The 16324-nt window shown below is 41.0% G+C and overlaps 1 protein-coding gene across 2 annotated transcripts in view; it reads left to right on the top strand.

Annotated features, from left to right (window-relative positions):
- Positions 1-16324, top strand: part of CRYBG1 (crystallin beta-gamma domain containing 1) — a 48490-nt gene that overhangs the window by 12271 nt on the left and 19895 nt on the right. For both annotated transcript variants that reach the window (XM_088023908.1, XM_028104141.2), the window contains exons 6-11: positions 1816-1955; positions 8141-8267; positions 10813-10848; positions 11623-11777; positions 12784-12910; positions 13001-13146. In XM_088023908.1, the coding sequence (XP_087880034.1) occupies positions 1816-1955; positions 8141-8267; positions 10813-10848; positions 11623-11777; positions 12784-12910; positions 13001-13146 (731 nt within the window). The remainder of the gene's footprint in view (positions 1-1815; positions 1956-8140; positions 8268-10812; positions 10849-11622; positions 11778-12783; positions 12911-13000; positions 13147-16324) is intronic.

Below are 16324 nucleotides of genomic sequence, written 5' to 3'. Positions count from 1 at the left end.
ACATAATACGATAAATCTTACAGAAGACATGAGGATTCCTGTTTAAAAATGTCATAGTCAGTGGGATAATTCACCTGCACTTTCTATTTATGGCTCGACTAATATTGGTAATAAAGCCGTATTTAAACATATAATCCCAATCCACCATCATGAGATATCCTCTCTTAATTTTTCTGAATTCTCTGCTCTGTCTTGACCATATTCCAGTCTGCTTTTTCTGTAGTTGTAATCATGATAATCATGATAATCTCAGGGTTGTGAGTTCAAGCCCCACCTTGGGCTCCACCACTTAAGGAAAAAACAGAACAAGACCAAACAAACAAACAAACAAAAAACTGAAGCCCTCAATCCTTTTTCTCTCTCCATACCTGTTTCCCTGAAGATCACACTCCCTTTGGTCAACATCTCTCACTGATGTGTAACTGTGTCAGATTCTGACGGGTGGGGATTTAGAGGCACTCAGGGTTGGTAGGGTTAGGGAAGTGCAGCATGTTGGTAAAGAGGGGCCTCCTGTTTCACCTGATAATAGCCAACTTAATGCAATTCATGCTCTTCATGCTACTACATGGTTTGGGGTTTCCAAGAAATGATGTACCATGATTTATTTTACCTTCTTTCCGTGGAACTTAAGGTTGTTTCTAGATTTGTTACTGTTTTAAATAATGCAGGATGAGCATTTTTGTGCATTTAATTGTTTTTAACTTGCTGATTTATTGGGATGAATTTTTCTGAATGGTGTCATGTTAAAGGATAGGGGTACATCCATGGTTCTGATATATTATGATTTATTTTTTTTACAGATTATGTTTATGGTTACTTGAAACATGAATATAAATCACAACATATTGAAGAGGTCACCTTTTTAGTTTATTAAATCTGTTCCTTTTGGTAATGGTTGAGAGAGCCTCGCCTGAACCTACCCAAGTGTCATTTCTTCTGTATCTCAATTCACCGAGCTCAGCAAGATTAAAGTTCACCAAGTGTTCGAATAGCACTTAGGCACTCAACCAGCAGAGACCTTTGAAGTGTTTGATGGGCAGGATGTGCAGGGCATGGTACACGGACCATAGTACAGAGATTTGTAAATCACCGTAAATGTGTACCATTGCTTTCACAACTTAGACCAAACCAACATAGCGGTTTGGTCCACAGTCAAAGAGAGTTACCATAGGGAGTTTATAGGCATAAAACAGCAGTTGAGGAAGGGCCCAAATGCAGCCCCTCTATGGACTAGAGAACCTCTGGACTTGCATGGTCATGTCCGAGTAAAGCAACTAAAACTCCAATCACCAAGGAAAGCCAAGCAGTTATTTCAGTGAGGATGAGAGAAATAAATATGTTCCAGAACTCTAATGAAATACATTTCTGGGGCGCCTGGGTGGCTCAGTCGTTAAGCGTCTGCCTTCGGCTCAGGTCATGATCCCAGGGTCCTGGGATCGAGCCCCACATCGGGCTCCCTGCTCCGCGGGAAGCCTGCTTCTCCCTCTTCCACTCCCCCTGCTTGTGTTTCCTCTCTCACTGTGTCTCTCTCTGTCAAATAAATAGATAAAATCTTAAAAAAAAATACATTTCTGGGGATTTTTGCTTGAATGTAACACAGAGCTAGATGGCTAAAGCAACATGGCTGCCCCGTAAGACCACGTATTATTAAGTCATGGCTGAAAATGGGGAAGGGATAGACTGCAGGTGCTCTGTGAAATGTATGTGTATTTAAAATTTATTTTAATTATTTGAAAAAAAGGATAATGAGCTTATTGTAAAGTTAAGTACATGGTGTAATTATTAAATATGTGTAATTTTTTTTTTTTTCTCCAGGATTACAGAGTTAGTCAGATTGACTTATATACTGAACCGGAAGGGTTAGGACTCCTAAATTCTTACTTTGATGACACTGAAGAGATGCAGGGGTTTGGTATAATGCAGAAGACTTGTTCCATTAAAGTACATTGGGGCACGTAAGTATTTTGTTTCAAATACAATTTTTTTTAAAAGATCTATTTATTTGAGAGACTGAGAGCAAGCACACAAAGGGAGATGGAGAGGGAGAGGGAGAAGCAGATTCCCCATTGAGCAGAGAGCCCGATGCGGGGCTCAATCCCAGGACCCCTGGATTATGACCTGAACCAATGGCAGACGCCCAACCAACTGAAGCCACCCAGATGCCCCTCAAATACAATTTTAATGAAGCTTTTTTGTGAGTGTCCTACTGGAAAGACTTAAGACACTCTGATCTGTTGTCCTATTAAGTAGCTATTGACTGAAAGGGTTTTTTTTGTTGTTGTTATAAGGCCCATAAAATTCTGATTCTTTTGTACATGTGTTCCTATGATTCAGCTCTCTTATAAACAATAACAATTTCTTGGGGGAAGTGTCCGGGAGGAAAAAAACTGCATGTTTAATGTTGGGATTTCCTTATCACAGAGGAACCTGATTCATTCTGAGCTGAGTAACAGCTTTTACCTTCATGGTAATTCAAAGCATGTGTTCCTGATATCTCAGGAGGGACGGAGGCCAGCACACGTGGTACTTTCCTTCCTTGAACATTTTCACACAATGCTGTCTAGAGCCCCTAGGACATTGGTTTCACAAATCACAGGAAACTGCAGGAGTATTTTGAAGGAAGTGGGAATATCTCAGATGGGGGGGCATCAGGACAGAAAGTGCAGGTGCCAGTCCTGAGTACGGTAGTCTCCGAAGGGGGTGCACGGCCTGGGGCGGCGAGACGCTGCCACTGAGGTACAAGGAGAACACGCTGAAGCTGCTTTCGGTTTCATTTAAAATCTCCTCCTTTTACAATTTTTATTTTTGTGTATGTTTTCTGTTAAATTCATAATATATTATGTGCTAGTGTGTATCCTTTATAGTTATTCATATATTCAGAGAAGATTCAAAAGTTTTTGTCAATGGGGTATGCATAAGACAATACCTGTGTAATGTGTATACTACAAGAAACCTGCATTAGAGAGAGGAACCGTGGTAGTGGCATCTTAGGATGGTCAGGAAAGGTCTCTGGTGACATTTTAAGCAGAGGCCTGGAGGAAGCGAGGGAGTCAGCCCTAGGGGTGCCTGAGGGGGGAAGGGTAGGGGCCGAGTCCCAAACAGGAAGCAATTGCAAAGCCCTGCTGGGCGGGTTTGGGAAACTGCCAGGAGGTCAAGGTGGCTGGAGCAGAGTGAGCTAGGAGAACAGTGTTAGGACAGAGGCCTCACAGTAGGCCTTGGGAGGGATTTTAGACTCCTCCAAGTGACATGGGTGATCTCGGGAGGACTTTGATCTAACCTGTGCTTTGGAAAGCTCACTCTCACTACTATGTAGAAAATAGACTGTAAAGAGGCAAGCAAGAGTGGAAACTGAGAAACCAGTTAGGAGGCAATTGCGATTATATAGGCAAGAGGTTTCAGTGGTTCAGACAGTGCTGGTGAGAAGTGGTCCGATTCTGGATACATTTTCCTGGTAGAACTGTCAACGTTTGCCAACAGACTGTATGTGAGGTGGGAGGGGCTGAGAAATACCCAGGGTTTGGGACCCCAGCATTTATTGGGATGGAGAAAACAGGAGTTCAGTTTTAGAGAGGGGAAGTTGGACATGCCAACTGTACATTCAAGTGAGAGTTCCGGAGACTGAGTGGGTACGGGGGACCGGAGCGGGACATAGAAATTCAGGAGTGGGCCGCATGGAGAAGGTCTTTAAATCCTGAGCTGGACAGATCTCAAAGGGAGGGAAGCCATCTGAGCCCTGGGCATGTTTATATTTGGTGGTTGGGAAGGAAAGGAGGAATCTAAACAGAGACAAGGGCTTCATCTCCTGCTGCCTTTAATTGATTTTCCACATCAAAGAGATCTGTATATCTTATTCCTCAAAGTATGAATGTTAAATTGAGAAGGACCACTTTCCTTAGAAAAGAACGAGATCGGTATCTGCTATAATATGTTAATCTCAGCGTCTGGAAGGTTTCATGACTCAGGCTTGGGCTCTGTCGAAGCGTAATGAGCTACACCTAAGTAACGTCTCTTACCTTTGCAGTGAGCTTGACTCCTCTCACAGGGGCCGGTCACAAACCTGCCATAGTGTCCAGTTTTTGATGGTCGTTCATTTCTGTTGCCTTTAGGATAATAGAAAGCTGCTTTGGATGTCAGTTCAAAGTTGGGGTCCTTGAACTTGGTTGGTTTGTTTTGGGAAAAGGTCATTAGTACCTTTATAGCTCTCCAAGGGGAGTCTGGATGGGTTGGGAGAATTCAACTGATAGTAAATACTGAGCTCATTTTGCTTCTGTTGACACACTGATCTCCTGAACCAGTAGTAGAGAAGTCTTTGCTGTGTGAGGGACTTCCTTAGATTCCATTAGGAGATTTATTCCAGGGCCTACTTACTGTGGGTTAAACTGCTCTATACATACACAAAAGAAGGGCATTGCTTGTCAAATTCTTATTTGGGAAAATGAGAAATTTCTAAAATTTCCTTTCAGATTGTGTTGAGTATAATTTGTTTTTAAGCTTTTGTTTTAATACCTGGCTAATACTATACCCATCTTCCCAGAAGTGAGGGTATACCTTGGGGAGGAGGGGGATAAATTTCTAATAAAAGCAAAGAATTTTAGAACTTTAAAGGGAGCATAAAGAGCATGTGTTCCAACACCATTGTTTAACTAAGGAAGACTGGCTTTAGTCATTTTCTCAGGGTTAGGATTAGTTGTTAGCAGAACAGATACTCGAATGCTGATGTTCTGAAGTCAAGGGACAGTTTTTAATAGCCAAATATTCTTTGATCAATTTTATTGTGAAACACTTGATAGATACAGAAGAAGATAGATATGTGTGAATTATGAAGCCTGGTACTAAGACAGATCCCTGTGTGATCCCTGACTCAGGACCTCACCATTACCAGCACTACCACCCTGGGCCCATTCCCCTGACTCCTCCGCTCTCTGGAATTTTGTGTTTTCCTTACACCCTTACGTTACAGTTTTGTCCCTGCAAGATTTTAGGTCAGCTGTCCTAAAGAATATGCCACAGTCTGGTTTTGTCTCTGAGTATTTCCTCATATCATTTCACCTGTCCCTGTATTGCCCCAATTTTCTGTATTGAACGGGTTAGGTCTAGAGGCATGATCAGACGCAGCTTTGGAAAGGACCCTTCATATGGGTAGTGCTACACAGTCACATTGCATCAGAGAAGGTGGCATGTGCTAACCAACTTCCCTATGAACCACACTGAGTTTGGTTGCTTTGTTAAATTGGTGCCTCCTGCATGCGCTGTGATGAGCACTGGGTGTCATCCGCAACTGATGAATCACTGAACACTAGATCTGAAACTAATGATGTACTTACTGTATGTTGGCAAATTGAATTTAAACTTAAAAAAAATTTTTAAAAATTGGTGCCTCCTACAACTCTCCACTGTAAAGGGACATTTTTCCCTTTGAGATTCATAGCTCATCCTCTTTAAAATAACCTCAAATCGGCATATTTCTATTTAATCACTTGAGTATCCGGTTGGTTTCTATAAATAGCCAACACTCATATGTAGCCGTGTCTGGAGAAAAAGACTGAGGATCCAGCTGGAAATACTGTGGGGTTTTTTTGGTCTGTTTAAGAACAAGTGAACAAGAGAAGACCAATTTTTCTTGTGTGGCTAAAAGGTATTTCTGAAAGAATAATTACAAAATGTTTTTAATCAATATATAGATAACCATTATAAATATACAAATGAATGTTGTTGAAATAATATTTTTTAACATTTACTTTTTTTAAAAAAGCTCACACTTTATAGTTATACTATTTATTCATAATGTAGGTAAAAGCTCATTATCTAAGTACATGGGAAAATATGAGTACCTTTAGAAACTGAAATAACACTACCTGAGGATAGTTTCCCCCTCTCCTGCTGGCCTCATGAATAATGTATCTTGCTGGAATAGAACTTAGGAAAAATGAATCATGCTCTGTGTGTGAGTTTTCAGATTCCAAAGTCCACCCAACATTGATAAGTGTGGGTTTGAGTTTCCTTCCTGCTCATCAAGGACACCGTCTTTCCCAGTGTGTCTGTTTGTGTTCAGTCTTTTGACAAATTCCCCTTTACCCCAGATTACCTCCCTTCTATAAATGTTATGTGACTAAATCACATGCTCCGAGAAAAGTGAAGTATTTAGTATCAGATGAATAAATGCCCTCAACTCGGACTGTAGAAGGGAAGACCCCCCCGAATGGGGTCCTGTGCTCAGCAATACCTCAGATTCTCCCAAGCATCTGCTTATGAGCCGTCTGCTGAGCTTATAAAAAGTTCCACTCATTCACTTGTGAGGAGTCAGACCCCACGGTCCTTGGCTCAGTAGCCTAATAGTACCATTTCTGACAAAATGCCATTATTTAGTGTGCCTGCGAGAACTTTGAGCTCTAAGAAATGTGTAACACATCCCTGCCTGTCGTGCCTCAAACCCAAAGAGGTTTAAAGGACCCCACTCTTAGCCTCTGTTTTCTTGTGGTTTAGGGCATTGTAGTGCTATATTTTAAAAGATAAGCCTTTTCCCCCCTTAATTTTTTATTGAAGTGTATGTAATAATATTTGTGCAAAAAAAGTGCACAACAAATCACACAACAAGTGTATAACTGAGTGAATTTTCAAAGTGTAAACATCATCTAGATCAAGAAATAGAAGACCGCCAGTATCTCAGAAGTCCCCTTACCTGTGCTTCCTCCTGCCGTCCTCTTCCCCCTAATATATCACCCTGACTTCTAACAATGTGGATTAATCCGTTTTGATTGCCCACACGTACACCACTCAGCCTGTCAACATTTGTGTGTGTGTGTGTGTGTGTGTTGACAGATCTTCAGTACGATTTTGATTGTAAATCCCTGTGTAGTTAGTGAGTCTAGAGAAACTACTGATTTATCCAAGGGAATCTTTAACAAAACCCATTACCCAAAATGTGCCTTGGGCCAAAATTGGGAACAAGAAGAAGTCAAAGAGGGAGAATCAGGCCCATTTTGCTGGTAAAAGATTTTATTTATGACCACTCCCTTCTTGGCATGATGTTCTGGGGATAATGGAATTCCCCAGCTAAGACTCTTTAGCCAGGCTAACAAGGAATTGGAGAGGATAAGTGATCACCAAAATTCTATATTTGTGTATAAAGGGGGTGTTTTAATACCTCCCTTCTGTAAACGTCGCATCTCCACAACCTCCCCTTCCCAGAACTCTCCCAGGAACTATGAAAGTGACAAAACTGTGCACAGTGTTTAGAAGCAGTTCTAACAGGCATGATTTTCTGGTTTTGGGGTTTCTAGCACATGGAGGGAGGGTGGGGGGGGCTGGTTCTCTGACCGCAGCGGAAGTGACAGCTGACAAGCCTGATAAAAGGGCGTGGTACTGAAAAGCCGTAAAAATCAGATCCAAGAAGTCAAAAAGCTTTTGGGCCTGGGAACAAGCAGCCTTCTAGACCTCCAAAGCCCCCAGGACACCACTGTGCGTTGTCATGCTCACAGTGATGATCTTGAGTTGTTGTAAAAAGCGTAAATTATGTGTTCTTTCTGGAATGAGAAAAATTGCTACCAAAAAATGGTTAGGAGGCTGGCTCTGCAGTCAGCTTGGATCAGCCCTGCCTCTGGTTCTTGCAGCTGTGTGGCCCTGGGCAATTTACTTGACCTCATCTGTAAAATGAGGACAATAGTGTCCCTTCCTCATAACACTGTTGCATGGATCGAATTCCAGGTGGCATTCCTTGTAAGCTCTAGGTAGTTGTTTCCTGTTACTAGTTTGGGGCACGTAGGTGGAACATTTGGTTCTTTGGTTACAAGTGAGATGTTGCCTTTGAAAACAAAGCTTGCGTTTCCTAGCTAGGGCCTCTGAATACATACAGTGCTACAAAATGACTACTTCTCTTGAAGTGATAGTGACATTAAGGCTTTGAAGCAATTCATAATATAAATGAAAGTAAGTGGACAAACCCACAAGGAGACAAGTTAAAGATCAAGAAGAGGAGCATATAATGGCATAGTCCTCGTGGAGTCCAGGGTTGCTCTAATACCTGAATGTAGCCGTACATGGCCCAGACACACATCACCCCTCCTTTCCTTTCTCACTGGGGTCCCGTGTGCCACGGAAATAAATGAGGAGTCCTGTCTTTTCTTCCTTGGTGCTTATTTAGGTGGCTGATTTATGAAGAACCTGGATTTCAGGGTGTTCCTTTTGTCCTGGAACCTGGTGAATACCCCGACTTGTCCTTCTGGGATACAAAAGAAGCGTACATTGGATCCATGAGGCCTCTGAAAATGGTAAAAAAGAAACCTAACAAAATGTTCTTGGAGTCTGATTCTTTGTCAGCTTGACATTGATAGTTCACAGGCTGTGACTTCGAAGCAATAAAACAGACTTTTAAGAAAACACAGATCTGTGGTAGATGGAACCTCTTGCTAGACAGAAATAATAGGATAACTTGCTGGATGCTCTAGATGGAAAAATGGATAAGCCCATGTCATCTGCCTCTGAGGCATTCTCAGCCTCGCTGAGCCACACGTGTGTGCGCAGAGCTGCAGCCCAGGGCAGGTCTAAGAAACGAAGACAGTGAAGAGCTAAACCCTTGTGGAAAAACAGAAAGGACAGATGAAGTCCACCTTAGAGGTGATGTGACCGAGGAGAGAGATGATTAGGAGAGCTCCATGCTAAATCGAGTTGGGTCTTAAAAACCACACAGGACCGTGTTAGATGGAGATGTCAGGGAATGCTCTGCCTGAGCCTGGGTGGAGCTGGGGAAGGGCAGGGCGGGTGGGCACCAGCCCAGTTGTGGCGACCAGAGGCTAGGGTGTGGGGGGCAGCTTGGGGGGCTGGATGTGTGACTATTGTCCCCCCAGCATCTGCCTTAGAGAGGAGCCTGTGCTTCCTCCCCCTACCCCATCTCTTGTGTTCCTTCTGTCTCTTCTGCTGAACTCTAAGCCTTGGGAGGATCCAGGCCGCCCCTGTCTTGTCCCCCATGTGGAGCACGGTGTGTGCTACGTGGCAGGAGGTGCTCACTAACGACCCGTGGCACCAGGGAGGCTCCTGTGACAAACGTGTTTCTGAAATCGCACTTTGTGGTTGTTTTCTAGAGTCAGTTTGAAACAAATTAGAAGGTCATGGAGATAATTTTTAATCTTAATTTTACCTCTCCTGCCAAAGCCTGTGGTTTAACTACCTCCATGTTTGCTGATCTTCATGCAAAACTCATTTGCATTATAAATGACTTTTTCATTATAAATGATTTGTTTCTAAAATTTACTTTCAAAGAATAAAGTTTAGTTTTGTGAATATATGAAAGAATTGTCCCAGGTTTTGAAGGCTGTTTCAAATAATTTACAAAACTGGGAAGTTTATGGCATTGGAAACGGATACTTTTGAAAGGGTGCTTAGTACACTTGCTGTCCTCCCCCCATCCCCCGCATCCACAGAGGATACCTTCCAAGACCCTCAGTGGGTGCCCGAAATCATGGATGGCACCAAACCCTCTATATACTTTGTCTTTTTCCTATATATATATATATATATATATGATAAAATTTAATTTATAAATTATATATTATCTAGTTTACAAATTAGGCACAGTAAGACTTAAATAGTAACTAATAAAATAAAACAAGTATAACAATATACTGTAGTTAAAGTCCTGTGAATGTGGTCCCTCCCTCTCAGAATATCTTATTGTACTATAATCGCCCTTCTTGTGATGGAGTGAAATGATAAACTGCCTGCCTGATGAGGCGAAGTGAGGTGGGCAACGTAGGTGTTGTGACGCAGCCTTGGGCTACCCCTGACCTTCTTCGGACAGTATTTCAGGAGGAGGATCCTCTGCTTCCAGACTGTGATTGACCGCGGCTAACAAACTAGAAAGTGAAATGCAGATAACGGGGGGGGGGGGGGGGGGGGGGGGGGGCTACTGCATTTGGTTGTTTCAACTCTGGTTTGTTGATAAAATCAGCAACATTCCTTTATAATTACAGTTCATTTGGTGCATCTGAGCACCTTTGGCTGCACTTAAAAAACAAAAAACTGTTCTATATCAGTGTAAAATATTCTTCTGACTTTTCCACTGCTGATTTTAACTCTTACCCCATTTATTATTTCCGTGTAGTAATGCCTTTTTCTGTGGCTTCTTTTTAGTGAGTTTTTTGGTGATCTACAAAAACTTTATTATGAAAGGATAACAACCCCCACAGACCCATCCTTTGGGCTAGTTTAAATTCTATCCAACAGCTCACGGAATTATTTCGAGTCCTCCAGACCATATTGTGAACTTGTGTGAACTCAACAGTTTTGTAAGCCACGGGTTGCAAAACCCAGTGCCTCCAGGGGCCAGGCAGCAAACAGACATGAGTGAGGGTGGCAGGGAGTTGAACTAAGAGTGTAGTGGAGACAGGCCAACCCCGCGCAAGTCCCGGCTGGAACGTGAGTCCAGTGGAGAGGTAGTCAGTGCACAAGGGGAAGGCTGCTGCCTCTGAGATCTGTGTCCAGAAACATCCGATCTTGTGGCTGCTCTTGAAGGGAAATGAAAGGAATGCATTTTTGTGAGACATTTTCTGAATTAAAAAAAAAAAAAAACCCTCAGCTTATTCGGTTAAAAAACTTAACCTACCATGCAGATTCAGCTTATAGACCACCTCTGCTCTACACAGTCTTCCTCGTTCTTCATCTGTATCATTGTAACTTCAGAACTGTTGCGGCCTCACTTAAATGAGAGGCACGCACACTGGGACGTTCGATCGCTGACCATCAGCTGCGAGGAGTCATATAAAATGGTAATCTATCCACAAAGAGCCGTATTTCTGACTATATTATTTTTCTTTTCAGGGTGGACGTAAAGTTGAATTCCCTACAGATCCAAAGGTAAAAATGTTTATTTTTTAAAATTTTATTCCTATTCCATCCCCCTGAAGATAATGTGGTTTTACACATCAACCTCCATGAAACATAATTGCAGCTAAAGGAAGTCGTCCAACTGATACATGCCATCCCTTAGACTGGAAGATGATGCTAATGGCACTAATAATCCCTCTCAGTACGCGTAACCATGGCTTAAAATGTTCATCGTTGTATTCAGTTTGTAATTTGTGGTTGTATTTACTAATTGTGGGGCCTGTTGCTGCTTGCCAGTCAGCCAGGAAAAACTGAGTTCTCAAGACAAGATCTTCCTTTCTCCTATTTCTACTTTGCACATTTATGTTTCTTTTTTTTTTTAAGTAGGCTCCACGCCCAACGTGGGGCTTGAACTCATGACCCTGAGGTCAAGAGTTGCATGCTCCTGCCAATGAATCCAGTCAGGTGCCCCTGTATTTCATTTTTAAAGCAACTTAGGATCCTCTGGTTCCTTAGTTTGTCCTAAGCAAAATTCTAAATATCAGTTCTAGACATTGAACAAAAAACAATTTTTTTAAACCAATTATTTATAAACTTCTTTTGAACCTGGCTTTGGGCTGTACCACATTAGGATAAAAATTCTGAGTTTTAAAATTATAAAATACTACTATTTAGTTAATTTAAAAAATAAGATCAGGAAGTTTTGTGTTCTAGGACTTAGTGATATTAAATGATTGATTTAACATTTGGCTATTGAGATATTTAACTTCTTAAAATTAGTGATCTATCTCATTTCTATTGTAGGTAGTTATTTATGAAAAGCCTTTCTTTGAAGGAAAATGTATGGAACTAGAAACAGAAATGTGTAGTTTTATTGCTGAAGCAGGTGAAACAGAAGAAACAACAGATGACAGTTTGCCATTTATGTCCGTGGGCTCGATGAAAGTTCTGAGAGGAATGTAAGTAGGTGGGAGTAACCTGGGGGGGGCGGTGTCTTTTTTATCCCTTTAGTAAAGTAATAGACACGTTTCCCCTACTCCCACCACCACCACCAAAAACCCATTCCAGATAGAACGGTAGAATGAATTTCAAACATGTTCTCAGCCAGAGTGAATTTCAAAAGCCAGAGTGAATTTCAAACATATTCTCTAGACCTGGATTTGACACAGCAGATCAAGGAGCTGGTTTGGGGCCAGTCAGCTGAGCAAGGCTAATAAATTGGCCCACACTGATCAAATCTACATCTTGTTTATTAATATTATGCTCCAAACTATTGAACTATTAGTTTGCTTTCTATTTTTTATGACATTTTACACTTTATAGATCTTACATATTTCCTTTAGAAGTATGCACAGAAAATGGTCTTGTAAATAGGCAAAAATATTTTAATTACTCATTGAAGAAAGTTTATCCAGTTTTATTTGCTGAAGTTTTTTTTTTTAAGATTTATTTGAGAGAGAGAGAAAGAGAGCATGTGAGTGGGGGGAGGGGCAGAGGGAGAGAGAGAGAGAGAAAGAGAGAGAAAGAATCTCTAGCAGACTCCCCACGGAGCACGGAGCTCAATGCAGGGCTTGATCCCCAAACTCTGGGGTCATGACCTGAATCAAAATCAAGAGTCAGATGCTTAACTGAGCCACGCAGGTGCTCCTGCTGAAGTTCTTTTGAGTCCATTCTTATTAAACACTCTCTCTCTCTCTCTCTCTCTCTCTCTCTCCCTCCCCCCCCTCCCTCCCCCCCTCTCTCCCTCTCTCCACCCCCCTACTCCTTTACAGAATGTTGATGTATATTTCTTAGGTTGTTCCTTAGGGGTCCATTCTATGGTCTCTTAAATTTTAGAGAAGGATTCCAGTAGTCATAGTGCATGAGTCTGTGTCTAGCTTTATAACTATTAGTATTTGTTAATGAAACTGATAAATACATGGGGAAAATTTTAGCACTGATGAAAACATGTTCTTTCTGTTGCAGTTGGGTTGCTTATGAGAAGCCTGGATTTACAGGTCATCAATATTTGCTTGAAGAAGGAGAATACAAGGACTGGAAAGATTGGGGAGGTTACAACGGAGAACTTCAGTCTTTACGACCTATATTAGGTGTAAGTTAAAGAAAGGCTAATAGATAATACTTGATCTTTTTTGAATAATAAGTAAGTAGCCTTTGAATTTTGAATTTTTTTCCTTAATAGGATTTTTCAAATGCTCACATGATAATGTACAGTGAAAAAAACTTTGGATCCAAAGGTTCCAGTATTGACGTATTAGGAATTGTTGCTAACTTAAAGGAGACTGGATATGGATTGAAGACACAGTCTATTAATGTACTGAGTGGAGTGTAAGTAAAATGACCCAGTCGGGATTTTAAACACTTTTACGTTGGGTTGTATTAAATTGAAAGTATCTCTGACACAGAGTAGGCACTCAATAAATAAACATATCAATAACTAAACATTAAATCAGACATTTAATATGTTCTGCCACAATATTTTCGTAACTGCTTTTTAAAATCTTTCTCATATAATCTTTTTTTTCATGTGTAATGCAACATTGAAATAGACTTTTGGGTTTCATGATTGAAACCTACAGATCCACTTCTCTTATCATTCTGCATGGAAAGATCTCCTGGATTTCTTATGATGGGAATCAAATAAAAAATAATGATCTAACACTAGAAAACTGAGGTTGAGATAAAGTCCCATTCATTTTCCTATAGTCCTTGCAGGGGAGGAAGAATTTCTTATACCCATCAAGATTCTTCTAGCTGGTCTAAGAATTAAATTGGCATAAGATAGATTAACAAGAGAAAAAAAACCCACCAAAGTTAATTACATCCTCATGGAGGTCCAATCATGAAATTGAGACCCAAAGAAATAACCAGGGTAGGCAGTTTTTATATATTTTAGACAGAGAGACAATACATTTGTTAGGAACTGACAGGATAAAATTTGTTTGGAAGCTTCAGTTAGTAAGGAATTCTAAACAGAATTTGGGCTAATGTAATAAATTAGTAAAAAGTAACAAGGTTTGTTTATACAGCCTTCTCGGCTCTAAATTCCCTATCTCTGGTGATGAAGGTGTGTCTCTACCTCCTGGTACAGGGAGGGTACCATTCGCATGGGAGATTTATTTCCTGTTTTCAGAGAGGCAGAGGAGGTTCTGAGAGTCCTTCGTGCACAGGCTGTTTCTTAAGTAACTTTACTTTGAAATAATCGATATGCCATTATGGTCCTTTTTGGGGTAGCCTGCCCTGAGCCCCTACTTCCTACATCTGCTCCATTTTATTTCTTCATTATTATTTTGACATAAAAATTAATGTTTCAATGTACCTGGAGTTAGCAATTGAATGTTTTATTAATGCTAATGTAAGCTTTTATTGAAAGATGATCAGTCAAGATTCTTTGGGATGCACATAACTGCAAGCCAACCTAAACTGATGAAAGTGATAAAAATGGAATTTATCAGACTACATAACTTAAAAGTCCTGGAAAAGATTTTTGCTTTAGTCATGGCTGGATGTCGGGTTTAGACACTGTCATTAGAACTTGCTCTCTGTCTCTTGACTGGGCTTGTTTCCTATTCTGGCTTTGTTTTAGGCAGGCCACTTCCAACTGGTGGAAGTTCTCTTTGTTCTTCTCACTGTGTCCGGTGGAAAGAGCTTCTCTTTCCCACAACAGTTCCAGGTTTGACTTTGATTCTCTCAGCTTGGGTCATGTGTACCTGCCTGAACCAATCTCTGTAGTCAAGGAGATGACAGTGTCTGCGTGATGTGCCCAGTCCCAGAGCAGGGTAGGGTCAGTCCCGCAGAGCCACTTATATATGATTGGGGTGAGTGGTTCCCCAGGAACGTTAGAAAGAATGGGGACAGATCCTGGATGGACAAAACACGTGTCTATCAAAAGAAGTTATATAATTATTCTTATCGAGGTTGATATCAGTTATAATTTGTTATAAGTGAAAGTATTCTCAAATAATTATATGAAATTATATGACATGGGTTCTGTCGAAAGTGTTTGATATTAGGTTTTTTTATGTCATGAGTAACATAGGCTATTTAGATCATTCTAACCTTAATTCTATCGTATTTCGTGGAGCCTCCCATAGGATCCCTGGATAGCTGAGATGTGTCTATAATGTAATATGCTTTTACTATTAGTCACATTTGCCAAAACCTTGTGTAGGTTGTTGCTTGCGGCACCATCTTGGCAGGGTGACATCCGGGACTTCTGGGTCTTCATTTTTAGCAGGAGATGCCTCTACTGTGTTGTGCTATGGCACCCTAGCATTTTACAGTCTGCCATAGACAAAAGGTATGGTATGGCAGAAGTCATGTGAAATGTTGCCGTGGCTCTATAGTATTTTGTATTGCCTTTAAAGTTAATTACTTAGAAGGAAAATAGTGACCAGTTCAGTCTGGAAAAACAGTTTTACATTTTGGTACTCACCAGGTATGTCGGTTCCATTAGTCAGAGTCCAGTCATGCTTTCTAGCAGAGGAAGCAAAGGGATGCTGGGTAGGATTCCCTTGGGGCATTTATGTCACTTGTGCTGTTAGTACAGGTAGAATCGTGCCCAGAGCCAGTCTTTTATTTTTTTTTTAACCCAGCCTTTGTTTACTTGAAATTAGTTTCCTTTATAAAATGTTACTTTTATAGGTTTCTATTTTTAGTCATTTCTAGTTGTATTTCTTGGCTTAGGCTTTTTTTCTGGTGATAGCAGTTGAGTTGTGGTACTGGGGGAAGTTGAAGGGAGGTATGCACACATCACCGCCCCCCACACCACTTCCTTTTAAATTCTGTGGTTGTGGAAGGGCTTCGGTATTTACCAGGGCCAGGTGCTTCCTCAGAGTTCCTTTAGTTGGTTATTTGACAGATATTGATTGAGGTCTGTTACGTGCGAAGCACTATATCATGTCTTCACAGAAGTTACAGTATTCATATAAAACATAAATCATTGCTACAAAAGGCCTAGAGATTAAGTGCTTCGGGAATCTACTGAGCAGAAAGAGATTAATTTCCAGTTTGTACACAGGGAAGAATGTGGCCGAAGAGGTGGCATTGGACCTGGGCCTTGTGAGGTTGATAGGTTGAGGTGTGCCAACACAAGGGAGGAAGACTAGCCTGTTTGTTTTTAATAGTTTCAAGGAAAAATGATTTTAGTGACTTTATTCTTCTTGGCAAATAAGAATTTTAGTTTAGTTCTTCATTTCTCAATATGGAAACTGAAAACTTTTCAGAAAACTTTTTTGAGATTCCTGTTCTGGATGTCTCCCAAGAGGTTCACTATCACACGGGTAATAAATTCCTTGGGTGGTAAACTCATTTTTACCTCAGACCAGCCTTCAGGAAGGCTGCCCATGAATCCAACCATGGAGGTGTTGGGAACTGCATTCAGTTTCTTACTGCAACATCAGAAGAAACTCCCTCTCACAGCTCTACTAAGCAATTTCAAGTTCTGTGCTATCCTCTTGTTCACATGGTGGAAACTGGGCTAGCTTTTTTAAAATCAAGAACAAAA

This window comes from Eumetopias jubatus, unplaced genomic scaffold, assembly GCF_037043125.1.
Source record: "Eumetopias jubatus isolate StellerSeaLion01/CBP00866 unplaced genomic scaffold, mEumJub1_p1.0 scaffold_6, whole genome shotgun sequence".
Lineage (NCBI taxonomy): Eukaryota > Metazoa > Chordata > Mammalia > Carnivora > Otariidae > Eumetopias > Eumetopias jubatus.
This window is presented reverse-complemented; position numbering and strand designations above follow the sequence as displayed.